The following is a 13,730-nucleotide window of genomic DNA, read 5'->3' as shown; positions in this document are numbered from 1 at the left end:
CAGCCAGAGCCCTGACTTAAACCCAATTGAGCATCTCTGGAGAGACCTGAAAATGGCTGTCCACCAACGTTTACCATCCAACCTGACAGAACTGGAGAGGATCTGCAAGGAGGAATGGCAGAGGATACCCAAATCCAGATGTGAAAAACTTGTTGCATCTTTCCCAAAACGACTCATGGCTGTATTAGATCAAAAGGGTGCTTCTACTAAATACTGAGCAAAGGGTCTGAATACTTATGACCATGTGATATTTCAGTTTTTCTTTTTTAATAAATTTGCAAAAATTTCTACATTTCTGTTTTTTTCTGTCAAGAAGGGGTGCTGAGTGTACATTACAGAGAAATAAAATGAACTTTTTTGATTTTTGGAAAATGGCTGCAATGAAACAGAGTGAAAAATTTAAAGGGGTCTGAATACTTTCCGTACCCACTGTATATCACTTTATTCTACAAAACCCATTTTGTGTAAATACAATTTCACTACTTTATAATGATTTATATTATTTTATGTTTTGGCATCTAAAACTTCCAAAATGTCTGGTGGTGCAACCGTCTGTGCAAATAAACAGATTTTAAATTGTGTTTTAAGCATATTAAATTCAAAATAAAATACTGTGGCATGATGTTATGTTTTAAACCTTTCAAATAAACCAAATTTTACAAGTACCAATAGTTGTAAAGTTGCTGTGATAATTGAAAAACTTCTGTACAGCAATTTGCATGTTTTCAATTGTCAGGGTGGCACAATGGTAAGCATGGGACATTTATTCCAAAGTGAAAATGTATTAACAGTAACAGGTTATTGCATCATCCAGAGGACCCCAAGTAACCTTTATGTCTGAGTGAAAAGGTTTGTAAATCCCTTTCAAATACTGATAAAAATACCTATGTTTAACTTATAGTCAGACTGGTTCACTTTCCATGTCAGGTGGTACAACCAATGTTATACATGAAAATTATAAATTTATCATAAAACCATTTATTTAATCACAACAATATATGTATGAACTTACTATCAAAAGCAAAAGTTAATAAAAGTTTCATGCTATAAGCCTGTTTCATTTGAAATAAGTTGTGAGGTGGTGCAACCAGTATGTCAGGTGGCGCAACTGCAAGGAAAGTTATTCTAAAGTGACTAAAGTTTGTATTGATAATTAAAATTAAAAAATTTGTTTTAAATTAAAAATATTTTACCTTCTCTAAGCTTTTTCATGAGAATAGGTTGTGTTTACTAGCTTCAGAAGAGCTGCGTTCAATACTACCAATTTAATAAGGCACCTAAAAATTGAACACTAAACAGAATACAGTAAGTTCACTCAGGTAATTCAATCCAAAGCTACGCCGAAGCAACACACGAGGATACTTTTAAGGATAGAGAAATTTAATTAAACATAGCCATCCTGAAGTGTATACTGTGCAACTGTATTATCTAGTAAAATACAAGTATTGGATCAGGACTCTGAATTGGCAAATACTAAATGAAAAAATTCATTCCGATCACTTTTTGATCCCTGTTTATATTTATCTGAGGAGGAAGATAGAGGGAAAACTGTGAAGCTCACAATTAGCCAGCGGCCCAGACCAGAACAGAAAAAGGTGAGGAAAGTGGAAGCAAAACCAGTGAAAGCACAGGGAGAGGAACATTAAAAACATTGTTGTTCCATTACAATCTAATACAGTGTGTCCACTGCACTGTAGCCTGTTTCAGTTGTTTTACTGAATGTGATATCATGTATCCTGTTTTTAATCACTTCATTACTTTTAATTCAATATAGATTGTGGACTAAAACACCTTTTTTGTACTTGAAAGAAAATTGCAGTTTCAGTTTATTCGCTGTCATTACTAATATGTTGTCAGGTGGTGCGACCAGCTAAAATATTGATTTAAACTGATAAATAATAGGTTAAAGCGAACATATGGTTTAAAACAATGATGATCATGGATACTGTATTGAAAACGTTAATTAGTATTTTTGTATAATTATTTTTCCATCAATAAATGTAAAATTGGATGCTAAATATACTAAATAACTGACCTCTACAATGTAATAATCTTAGATAATTGTAAATACAAATCACAAGCACAAAATAATCATTTGTTAAGCCTATACACTCTAGAGAATACTTGCCAAAGCTATAACTTAGAATAAATAGTAGGAAAATATATATATTGCTACAAATATTTGGTTGCGCCACCTGACATTTTTTGGGCTGTGAAGTTAAAAAAACATTTTAAAAATGTATTTAAACACTTTGAATAGTTATTTAACAAATAAAACGTGTTTATACACATTGTTCTAATTTTAAAAATATGAATTATATCCATTTTGAAAAGACCTTTAAAAAAAATATTTTTTGAAGCTTTACTAACCCTAGTTTGTCTGAGCTAGCTAGCTGTGTCTTTATGCTAAGCTTACCATCTCCTGGCTGTAGCTTTTTTTACGGTTCATATCTGAAAGTGGTATCAATCTGCCAATTTCCCAAAGGGCAACCTGCACGGCTGAAAAATGAAGCCAAGGCAGCTCATTGAATATATAACTCACCCGATTAAACTATATGAAGGCTTCAAGTTATGCATAAGGGCATGGGTGCCGTCACAGGTGGCTTGCCTATTCATTTGACAAGTCAAGGTGACCATAGTTTATAATAAAGGCCATACAGTAGGTACCATTGAGAATGCCAGTATTGTTAAATGTGAAATTTACATATGGTAAAAAAAAGTTTACATAGGAAACAATAACATTTGCAACATTATTAATACATAAATGCCATTTTCAACATTTCAGACAGATGCTTTTAGGAACTTAGTAAGCACAAACTTAAGCAAAGTGAGCAGTTTTAAATCAGTTAAGATTTCAGAGAAATTATCCATTTACTGAGGAGGGTGGTCTGATGTTATTATGTGTTTACTTAATTTGAAAGAATTAACTTTGTCCTACTGCATTTTCTAGGGTTCATTCCTTGGTCGTCTGAGACACTTCATAGACATCATTGACCCCAGCACTCTGTTTGTGTCAGAGGTAAAACCTTCTGTTAAACTGTCTGTATATTGCTGATACAATATAGTATGCACAATATAGTTTAAAAAGTTTGAGCTTCCATCCAGTATTCACACTCATATAATTACTCATGTTGCCCTTCCTGTCTAGTTCCGGATATCAAACCTAACTACATTTTTGGTAGAGCAAAATGTGTTCATACTATACAGTACTGTGCTGTACTCATACACACTGTAACGCAAAATATTATAAGCTGTCATGTAAGAAATGATCCGATTGTATTTAGGCACGCCTAATACAGATGCTTGTGTTGTGTTATGTTAATGTTAAATTGTTATCATCATCATTAGAGCTGAAACCATTAGTCAATTAATTGATTAGTCAATAGACAAAGAAATCCACCAACAATGTTTTTTGTATTGTATTTCCGATTTATCGTTAAAAGTAGGCAAAAATGCCAAGACGTTGGTTTCGGATGTTACTGCTTTAGTTGGTTTTACAATCTATGATAGTGAATCTGTTGTTCTGACAAAACACGACATTTGAAGATGTGGTATTGGGCTCTGGGAACTTGTGATGCAGACATTTTTAAAACCAAAACAATTAAAGAGGTGGTATTATGCTTTTTGGCTTTTTCCCTCTCCTTTATTGAGTTATATATCTTTTTTGTGCATGTAATAGGTTTGCAAAGTGAAAAAGCCCAAAGTCCACCCCAAAGGGAGCTCCCATCTCCCAAAGAAAACACTGCTCTGAACTGCCTGAAAACAGCTCGTTTGTAGTCCAACATTTACTTCCCTTTCTTGTGATGTCACAAGTAAATACATGTCTATAGTCTTTTCATTGACCCGCCTTTTTCTGCATCTGATTGGCTAGTAGCCCTTAACTAGGAACTGCGCATGTATAACTCCCAACAAAGACCATTTAGAGACAAGATGTATCACTCCATAGCTAAAACAAAGCCTTCAACACAGGGTGAAAAGAGGAGCTGCAGCAATGTGCAGACAAAAAATATGGGTTTTTTTGAGAATTAAACCATGTAAACCTGTTCTGGTACAACCCCTAAATAGGATTTTGAACCTGAAAATGAGCATAATACCACTTCTTTAAATGATAAATTGAAGAAGTCATTGGCAGATTAATAGATGATGCAAATAACCTGTCATTGCAGCTCTAAACATTTGACAACTTTGGCTTCTCTTGTTAATTAAAAAAGGGGTTTGTAGATAAAAATGTTTATATTTCTTAAAGTAAGTGAAAACAATGCCAGTTTCTATCAGTATAAAAATGCAGGTATTGTGTTGTATTGTGTTATAAAACATGCACATGTCAAAACATTAAAAACATCCCCATTTTTTCCTTTGCAGAAACAGTTGAAAGAATGCATCAAACTACTTGATGACTGTAAACATGGCACGCTTCCACCTGGAGTTTCTGATCTTCAGGTGAATCCTTGATGTTGATGTGATACAGTATAGAGTATGACAATGTGTGCCTGAAGGAAAAATATAAACCTAATGATTAATTGTAGTCTTTGCTTACCTGTGCAGCTGTGGGAAGCCCAGAAGATCAAGCAGGTAAGTGGCTCACCAGTCATACGTCAGCCCAGGTTAACTGCACCTCCATGCATTCAAGCCTCTGGGCTCCTGGCAGCATGAGGGTGATGTCATGCTCTCTGCACGCAGGCCATCATTCACCCTGACACAGGAGAGAAGATCTTCATGCCATTTCGAATGTCAGGTACGATCTCAGGTGAAGATCTTTGCCAAAGTTGTTCATGTTTCTCCGTGTTGTCATCATTTTTTAATCATTTCTTCGCTCGTGCAGGTTATGTACCATTTGGAACACCAATTGTAAGTCCCATATGAAAATCATACATTTTAATCATGCATTTCATGGTCATGTTTGGGAACCGATGAAATGAGACATGAGACTTATTTTGCGCCAAAATAAGCTCTTATTCCCTGGTCTCATCTAGGTCATTGGCCTTCTTCTCCCAAATCAGACTGTGGTGTCTACCATTATATGGCAGGTACTGTAACCAACCAACATACTGTAAAACCATTGCATTTATTGTACATTTTGAACATCTGGTAAGCACACCTGTTATACATTGTAATACAGACATAATGTAAAATAAAGTTCTGCTGATCGATCTATCTATCTATCTATCTATCTATCTATCTACATTCGCTCCCTCTACACGCCTTCTTTCATTCCTTTGTTCCTCCTTTTAACCCTCATCCATCTCTTATTTCTTTCCTACAGTGGCTGAACCAGAGTCACAACGCCTGTGTGAATTATGCCAACCGCAATGCCACAAAGGTGGGAACTACACTAAACAAAAGTATAAACGCAACACCTTTGTTTTTACCCCCATTCATCATGAGCTGAACTCAAAGATCTAAGACTTTCTCTATGTACTCAAATATTGTTCACATATCGGTCACAATCTGTGTTAGTGAGCACTTCTCCTTTGCCAAGATAATCCATCCACCTCACATGTGTGGCATATCAAGATGCTGATCAGACAGCATGGGTATTGCACAGGTGTGCCTTAGGCCCCATCCACACTACTCCATTTTAGTTTACAAATGGAGAATTAAAACGAATACAATCTCAGTCCACACCAGCGTTTTAGTTGTGTATCAGAGTTGATCTCCGTCTACATTAAAATGACTGAAATCGCACATCTATTGGCCATTCAGGTACACTGGGCATGCGCGTGCCAATGTAAACATGAAGCAGATGGTCTATTCCGTAGTTACAGAAGATTTGGCGAAAGAATAAAGAAATCCAGATGAAGAATCAGACCAGATTTTTTTTGCACGCACCAATAACGAGCTGGGACTGTTACTGAATGTAACACGGAACTGTGGCGGCGGAAAACAGACTGGGAGTCATTGCAAAGTAAACGGCGACATCCACAGTAGCTTACAAGTGTAGGCAGATAGGCTCCGTCAAAACTCTGTCAGTAGCATTGTGTTTCTGCTTTGCAGAAGTAACGCCCTCCAGGGGTCGGCAGTGTTTCCAAACTTCTACGTTTTAGGTCTTCGTTTTTGCCGTTTTAGTCTGGACAGGAGGTGCAAATGTAGCAAAAGGTCTCCGTTTTAATTCAAAAACGCAGTAGTGTGGATGGGGCCTTAGGCAGGCCACAATAAAAGGGCACTCAAAAATGTCAGTATGTATTTGGGGTGTCTGGAAACCAGTCAGTATCTGGTGGGACCTCCATTTGCCTCACACAGTGCAACACATCTCCTTCGGATAGAGTTGATCAGGTTGTTGATTGTAGCCTGTGGAATGTCTACTCCTCTTCAATGGCTGTGCAAAATTACAGTCAGGTCGAGACCCCGATGATGGATGACGAGCATGCAGATGAGCTTCCCTGAGACGGTTCTTGACAGTCTGTGCAGAAATTCTTTGGTTATGCAAACCGATTGTTTCCGCAGCTGTCCGGGTGGCTGGTCTTGGGTTGGTGTGGTTACACGTGGTCTGCAGTTGTGAGGCCGGTTGGATGTACTGCAAAATTTTTTGAAATGCCTTTAGAGACGGCTTATGGTAGAGAAATGAACATTCAATTCACGGGCAGCAGCTCTGGTGGACATTCCTGCAGTCAGCATGCCAATTGCATGCTCCCTCAAAACTTGCGACATCTGTGGCATCAATTTTCAAGTGGCCTTTTATTGTGGCCAGCCTAAGGCACAGCTGTGCAATACCCATGCTGTCTGATAAGAATCTTAATATGCCACACCTGTGAGGTGGATGGATTATCTTAGCAAAGGAGAAGTGCTCACTAACACAGATTTTGACAGATTTGTGAACAATATTTGAGAGAAATAGGTCTTTTGTGTACATAGAGAAAGTCTTAGATCTTTGAGTTCAGCTCATGATGAATGGGGGCAAAAACAAAAGTGTTGCATTTATAATTTTGTTTAGTGTATTTACTATGTATATTCAGCTCTTTAAACTCCAAAAACTACAAAATTACATTATTTATTCATTTCGGTTACTTTAGATTTTGACTTGTTTATTAAATTGTTTTATCCCCACAATAGAATGTTACATTGCATTGCATTGTGTTTTTCAATTCCAGCCTTAATTTTCTGTAAACAAAAGACAATCTTAAGATTAAATCGCAATATAAAATACTAAACGTCACTGCAGAGAGTTTATAGCAGCAGTATAAAGCTGTGACACAATCTTTATTTTGTCTCTTTGCAGCCTACGCCAACATCCAAGTTTCTTCAAGGCTATGTAGGAGCTGTGACCAGTGCTGTGTCTCTTGCAGTGAGTGTGTTTTTTTTTTTTTGAGAGACATATATTCTCTTTCAGGATACTGAAATTTGATTGGAAAATTGTTTGATTTTTTATATGGTGAATTTTACCTGTGCATAAGAGCTGTAAATTTAGTCATGAGCTGCTTTTCCACTATAGAGAAGCATTCATAGTGATGTTTTTGGGTGTATTTTATATACAGTAACATTACAGTTCTTCCTCAATCGATTTGGCACATTTACTGAAACAAACTTATAATTCTTAAAACTCTTAAGTACAATCCTCACACCATGTTGTATATTTAGCACACCACTCTGTTACCTGAAAAAGGTGAGTACTCAATTAAATTATTAAAGTGTTTCAAATGTAAATAAATCCATAAATGAATAAATCATTGTAATCAGAACAAAAGGTGTCTTCATCATTGCTTAGACCAAGACAGCCAAAATGTAAAGACATCTTGTCAAATGACAGTGTACTCTGTGTAATATTTAATTCTATCTAATTGCTAACATTGTATATTGAGGCAGCTGAATAGTATTGATGTTAGCCACGGCACACACTGTACTTTAAACATTGATATGACGACACTGTGGACCGGCCCAGATTAGGCTGCACTCTCCAAGCAGCCTCTGTCATGCTTAGGCCGTGGTTGATTACATGGTCTGTAATTGTTGCCTGTATCTCATTTGAGATTTCTCCATGCCTTTGCCTTTCTCTGGCTCTTCCTCGTCCTCTGTGCCCCCTCTCCCTCTTTCTCTCCCCCTCACCATACCACCCCACACTCTTACGCCCCTTTCTCTTGCACGGGCAGACTCTTGCCCCTGTCTGTCTCCTGCGTGCTCCATAATCCACAGCTGTAACATTGAGTTTATCCTTGCAGTATAAATATGTTTGAGAACTGATGTGTTATGAGTTTTACCTGTCAGCTAAATTGGACAGCAGTTGCGTTTGGTTTTTCTAAATTGTGAGGAAATTAAATTGTTGTTTGTAAGTCTATCCACCTGACAACAATACCACATAACTATTATGTATCTAATATAAGTGTGACAGGTTATTGTGATTGTTTGTTGCTCTATTTAGCATGTAGGGATTTACACAATGAACATCTATATAATTGCATTTGAGAGAAGTATGATTCAATAGCGAACCAATGCAAAGTAATTTGATCTGCAAGGCTTATTCAGTGCATTTTGTGCCAAAGCATTTATAAATGACAATGTTGTTGTGATTAAGAAGTTTTGGAGACTGATGAAGACTTAGCATGCATGCATAGCATGTTTTATTGAGCCCGGCCGAGGAGATACAGTGCCGGCATAAAACATGTGAACACGTCAAATGCCAACACCAAATCTGAACGATAATATCTTTTAGTCCCTTTTGTGTTTCTGTCTTTCCCCTAGTTCCTGTAGGTTTCCCTATTAGGTCATCTTTAGCTGGCCTTAACCTAGAACAACAAATCTATCTGATGTTTAGACTCCAATGCTACGTCATATTGGAATCTATTATTATCCATGTGTTATACTCTAATCTGTGCCAGTAAGTTCTTGTAAACATTCTTGTAAGACTCAACCTTGAGCTCCTGTCTCTAACTTATCAGTCTAACTGTTGTCTCCCTAACAAGGACAGTTACATGTGAGAAATAACCAGAGCTGGAATGTCAGTGAACACTTGTAGGGTCAGCTAATGACTCCTAGCTACATCTGCTTTCCCTTTTACATCAATTAGGCCCCCTAAGGAAAATTCTATAACAATAGTCATGTGAACTTCTGACCTAATGTTCATATAAATAGTCATTTAGTTTGACAACTTTTAAGTCATTCAACGATTGTTCCAAAGCGATTGAGAAAAACTGTAATACGGCAGTACAGTTCTAATACGAATGGCAGTGTTTAGCTACACTAAAGTAAGATCCGAACATGTCTAGAAAAAACAATACTACTGCCGCAAATACAAGGAATCGTTTTATTGAACAGTATTTAAAGAATGTTATGATGTACCGATTTCTGCATTCCAAGCCGGATGTATATTACCTGATGTTACATCTATTAAGTGTTTTTTTTTTTTATAGGTTGGACTAAATATGCTGATTCAGAAGGCCAACAAGCTGAGCCCAGCAACCAGAATGATAATACAGAGATTTGTCCCCTTCCCAGCTGTAGGTAGGTTTTCATATGACCCAACGTGCCAGTTATTATTGGAGTCAGTATTTTGCCCCCTGATGGTTGGAGTCACAACATTTTACTGATGTCAAGCTTCATTTTTAAGATTTCACACCTTACAAATGAGAAACATGTATATAAATCTCTCTTTCAGAGCTTTTTAATTGCATCAATGACGTTTATAGGAAAGGAATTTCTTTTGATCTGTGCCTGCCCTTCTCTTCCCATCTTCAGCTAGTGCAAACATCTGTAATGTGGGCCTGATGCGACACAATGAGCTATCTGAAGGTATTGATGTGCTGGACGACAACGGAAATGTGGTGGGATCTTCCAAAATAGCTGCAAGACATGTTAGTGGCCTTTTTTTGCACACTCAGCATTCTTGTTACTTCACTGAATGTGTTTATTAATTTTCATTTCTTTTTTTTCACTCTGTGAATTTCAAATGTGATGTTGGCTGATAATGGGGAAAATGCATCATTTCCTGCCCCGGTTCCTGTTGCTCAGCACCCATCTGATCTCATGAAAGGGAAAATTAAATCCAACTCATTGCGGTATTTGAAATGAAGCGTGTGCACAATGTTCCCATCTTTTTCCCCAGGCGATCATAGAGACAGCCTTCACACGTGTGGTCCTCCCGATGCCAATCTTTGTCCTGCCCCCCATCATCATGTCCTACCTAGAGAGGTTTGTACAGAAATATACTGATTTTTTACATTAACAAGGGCTGCAAGTAACAATTTACTTTTTTATTCATTAATCTACTGATTACTTTCTCAATGAATCTTTTAGTCTGTAAAATGAATATGAAAAGTACCCCTCACAAGTTCCCAGAGCCAGAGGTCATGTCTTTTCATGTTGTCTGTCTTTTAACAACTAGAAAATATTCATATTTGAGAAGCTAGAACCAGGGATTTCTGCTTAAAACAGTATTTTAAAACATACAAATTTAATTTAGGAGACTAATTTTGTCTTCTAATTTACTGTTGTACAAAAACGGCTATTTATTATTTGGCATTTGTCAGAAGGAAAACACTGCCTACATCAGTGGTTAAGTAACAAAGGAGATTAGAGCAGAGCAAAGTAAACATAATTGTTTGTACAAAAGATTTGTTCTTTTGAATGACACAAAACTATTTAAGTTTTGTTACCCCTAATAAAAGAAGCAGGAATTAAATCCAACCCTGACAAAAATAATAGCAGCTAAATGTGTCCATCTAAAAGAGGAGCCTCTGACATCCTAAAGGTTTTTTTGTCTACGATCTTCAGATTGTCCAGAGGCAGACTGTTAAATAATCTGCTTTTTAACAAAAGTTACAATTTACAACATCATTACAATTTTCATTTGATCGGTTTCACGGTTTGGCTAACCTGTCTCAAAAATACTAAATAATAAATATTGTCTGTGTAATGAGCCTGAGCCAACATATGCCATGCCCTAAAGTGCTTAACATACAGTATATTAATTGGGTAGCTAGTAGGTCAAATGTAGAGCAAATGTAAAAGATGTAAAAATGAACTGTAATAATATAGCCTAATGTGTTTTCGAAGACTGAACAAAAACAGAATTTCTGTTTCTATCATAAAATTAAATAAAAGAGGATATCTGCAGTCTGACTCATTAAACCCAGAACAGGAACTTTCACACAGACAGATAAATCTCCCACCCACCAGATGTGGGAAAATAGCTCCCCCAAAGCTGCACATGCTTTTCTCCAGATCTAAAAATAACTTGCAGTAGTCATCCGGGATCGATCCGCACAGCAGGCTCACGTTTCCCTTTTATCACTATCTTGACTTGTGTAGGCTGCGATTTCTGCAGAGCAACCGCAGACTGTTGCTACCCATCCACAGCGTTGTGTGCCTGATTACCTTCGGCCTCTCCCTGCCTGTGGCCATCAGCCTGTTCCCCCAGATGTCTCAGGTACAGTAAAGCGTTGGCTCAAAGTGCTTCTACTGTAGATTCAAGGCCGGATGGCTGAGGGAGCAGCTGGGAAAAAATTCAAATTAGACATACACCACTTGACATGCACAGCCCCGGCCCACAAGCTTGTATTCACCTCTTATTCCAGATGTCTCTTCCCACGTCTAATTAAAAGTCAAATTGATCTTCAAGGCAGACTCAGAGAGATATAGAGCAAAATGTTTTTACCTTCAGGCTTTACCTTTTTTCCTCTTTCCAGATTGAGGTGTCTTGCCTAGAGCCGGAGATCGCCATGGCAACGGACTGCAAGGTGGTGACCTACAACAAAGGTTTATGATGGATGACATGGTGTGGAAGAGGATAGGACAGGGAGCGAGGATGAAAATGAGGCTGCATTGTGAATAGCTGTCAGGGAGAACGTACAGTAGGGTTCCTCCATTATAGCAGAACCTGTAGATCGTCATGTGCTTGTTTTCAAGAGCAAGGAAGGAGCTCTGTAAATAGAAATAATGATATTTACTGTAAAATCTGTTTTTTAGCATTAATACAATTATTTTAATATATAGTATACAGTGTTTCCCACTTATAGGCTATACTTTGGTGCCCACTCGAGTATAGTTATGGCTGCTTTTTGACCCAGTGACAAAGATTTATAAATACACTTTAAACTTGCAATAATGTTTTGTTCAATGGCAACAAGCACTATACACTACATTGACATATTATCACCTTGTGATACGGCAAACTTGTTAGCAAACAATTGCTTATTCACACATCAAGCAGATACTGAGCGACATGGCATTCATCTATGTTCACAAGCTAGTCACTAACTTTGCCTGTCTGCTGTTTGGTTTTAAGCAGGTAGCTCAGTGTTTTTTGTTTAAAAAAAAAAAAAAAAAAAGCCTTTTCTGTAAAAACTGCTGCCAAAAATGACCCTGATGAGAGCTGTGAGAAAGAACCAAAACAGTGAAGTTGAGGGCTGTTTAACAAAAAAGTGAAGTGAAAGAAAAATAAAGATGTGGAGAGCTGAGTGGAGCTGCAGATTCAGGCAACTTTGGGTTCGTCTTTGCAGTGACTCTTTTCACATACAAGTAGTCACCAGACCTTTCCAGAGGAACAGCACATGTTTACATCAAACAAAATCCTCTTTTGTGAACTCAAACACAACTTTAACACATTTTTTTTAAACAAACAGCTGTACAGCTGATTGTCATGGAAGTAATAGGAGGCTGTATTGTCAACATATTAACATTGTTGTACTAGACAGGAGCTTGTCCACGGGTTAGACACCTTCAGTAAATCAGCTAATACTGGATTTATCTTTACTTAAGGCCAGTATCTCCTAAATGAGTAACTCTCCATTTTACCTTGTGATCCATAAAAACAAAGCTATATCTGCCAGTGACTCTTTGTCACCATATACACTCACCTAAAGGATTATTAGGAACACCTGTTCAATTTCTCATTAATGCAATTATCTAATCAACCAATCACATGGCAGTTGCTTCAATGCATTTAGGGGTGTGGTCCTGGTCAAGACAATCTCCTGAACTCAAAACTGAATGTCAGAATGGGAAAGAAAGGTGATTTAAGCAATTTTGAGCATGGCATGGTTGTTGGTGCCAGACGGGCCGGTCTGAGTATTTCACAATCTGCTCAGTTACTGGGATTTTCACGCACAACCATTTCTAGGGTTTACAAAGAATGGTGTGAAAAGGGAAAAACATCCAGTATGCGGTAGTCCTGTGGGCGAAAATGCCTTGTTGATGCTAGAGGTCATAGGAGAATGGGCTGACTGATTCAAGCTGATAGAAGAGCAACTTTGACTGAAATAACCACTTGTTACAACCGAGGTATGCAGCAAAGCATTTGTGAAGCCACAACACGCACAACCCTGAGGCGGATGGGCTACAACAGCAGAAGACCCCACCGGGTACCACTCATCTCCACTACAAATAGGAAAAAGAGGCTACAATTTGCAAGAGCTCACCAAAATTGGACAGTTGAAGACTGGAAAAATGTTGCCTGGTCTGATGAGTCTCGATTTCTGTTGAGACATTCAGATGGTAGAGTCAGAATTTGGCGTAAACAGAATGAGAACATGGATCCATCATGCCTTGTTACCACTGTGCAGGCTGGTGGTGGTGGTGTAATGGTGTGGGGGATGTTTTCTTGGCACACTTTAGGCCCCTTAGTGCCAATTGGGCATCGTTTAAATGCCACGACCTACCTGAGCATTGTTTTTGACCATGTCCATCCCTTTATGGCCACCATGTACCCGTCCTCTGATGGCTACTTCCAGCAGGATAATGCACCATGTCACAAAGCTCGAATCATTTCAAATTGGTTTCTTGAACATGACAATGAGTTCACT

General features: G+C 37.9%; 1 protein-coding gene and 1 long non-coding RNA gene across 3 annotated transcripts in view; one reads left to right on the top strand and one right to left on the bottom strand.

The window, feature by feature from the left end:
• The window catches only part of sfxn5b (sideroflexin 5b), a 15,792-nt gene extending 3,761 nt beyond the window's left edge, over nt 1–12,031 (top strand). The window contains exons 2-14 of one of the 2 annotated variants that reach the window (XM_046031719.1): nt 2,951–3,019; nt 4,363–4,440; nt 4,546–4,572; nt 4,681–4,735; nt 4,823–4,848; nt 4,974–5,027; nt 5,264–5,320; nt 7,217–7,282; nt 9,342–9,432; nt 9,667–9,782; nt 10,034–10,119; nt 11,239–11,356; nt 11,616–12,031. In XM_046031719.1, the coding sequence (XP_045887675.1) occupies nt 2,951–3,019; nt 4,363–4,440; nt 4,546–4,572; nt 4,681–4,735; nt 4,823–4,848; nt 4,974–5,027; nt 5,264–5,320; nt 7,217–7,282; nt 9,342–9,432; nt 9,667–9,782; nt 10,034–10,119; nt 11,239–11,356; nt 11,616–11,693 (921 nt within the window). In that variant the 3' untranslated portion in view covers nt 11,694–12,031. Of the gene's footprint in view, nt 1–2,950; nt 3,020–4,362; nt 4,441–4,545; nt 4,573–4,680; nt 4,748–4,822; nt 4,849–4,973; nt 5,028–5,263; nt 5,321–7,216; nt 7,283–9,341; nt 9,433–9,666; nt 9,783–10,033; nt 10,120–11,238; nt 11,357–11,615 lie in introns of both variants that reach the window. The other variant, XM_046031718.1, reaches the window with a different exon arrangement.
• On the bottom strand, nt 9,283–11,849 carry LOC123958383. Its single transcript, XR_006822048.1, has 3 exons — nt 11,780–11,849; nt 11,585–11,674; nt 9,283–11,422 (listed from the first exon to the last, which is right to left on the bottom strand). It is a non-coding gene; the product is annotated as an uncharacterized LOC123958383 (long non-coding RNA).
• Nucleotides 12,032–13,730: the final 1,699 nt, after the last annotated feature.

This window comes from Micropterus dolomieu, linkage group LG19 (genome assembly GCF_021292245.1).
Source record: "Micropterus dolomieu isolate WLL.071019.BEF.003 ecotype Adirondacks linkage group LG19, ASM2129224v1, whole genome shotgun sequence".
Taxonomy (NCBI): Eukaryota; Metazoa; Chordata; class Actinopteri; order Centrarchiformes; family Centrarchidae; genus Micropterus; species Micropterus dolomieu.
This window is presented reverse-complemented; position numbering and strand designations above follow the sequence as displayed.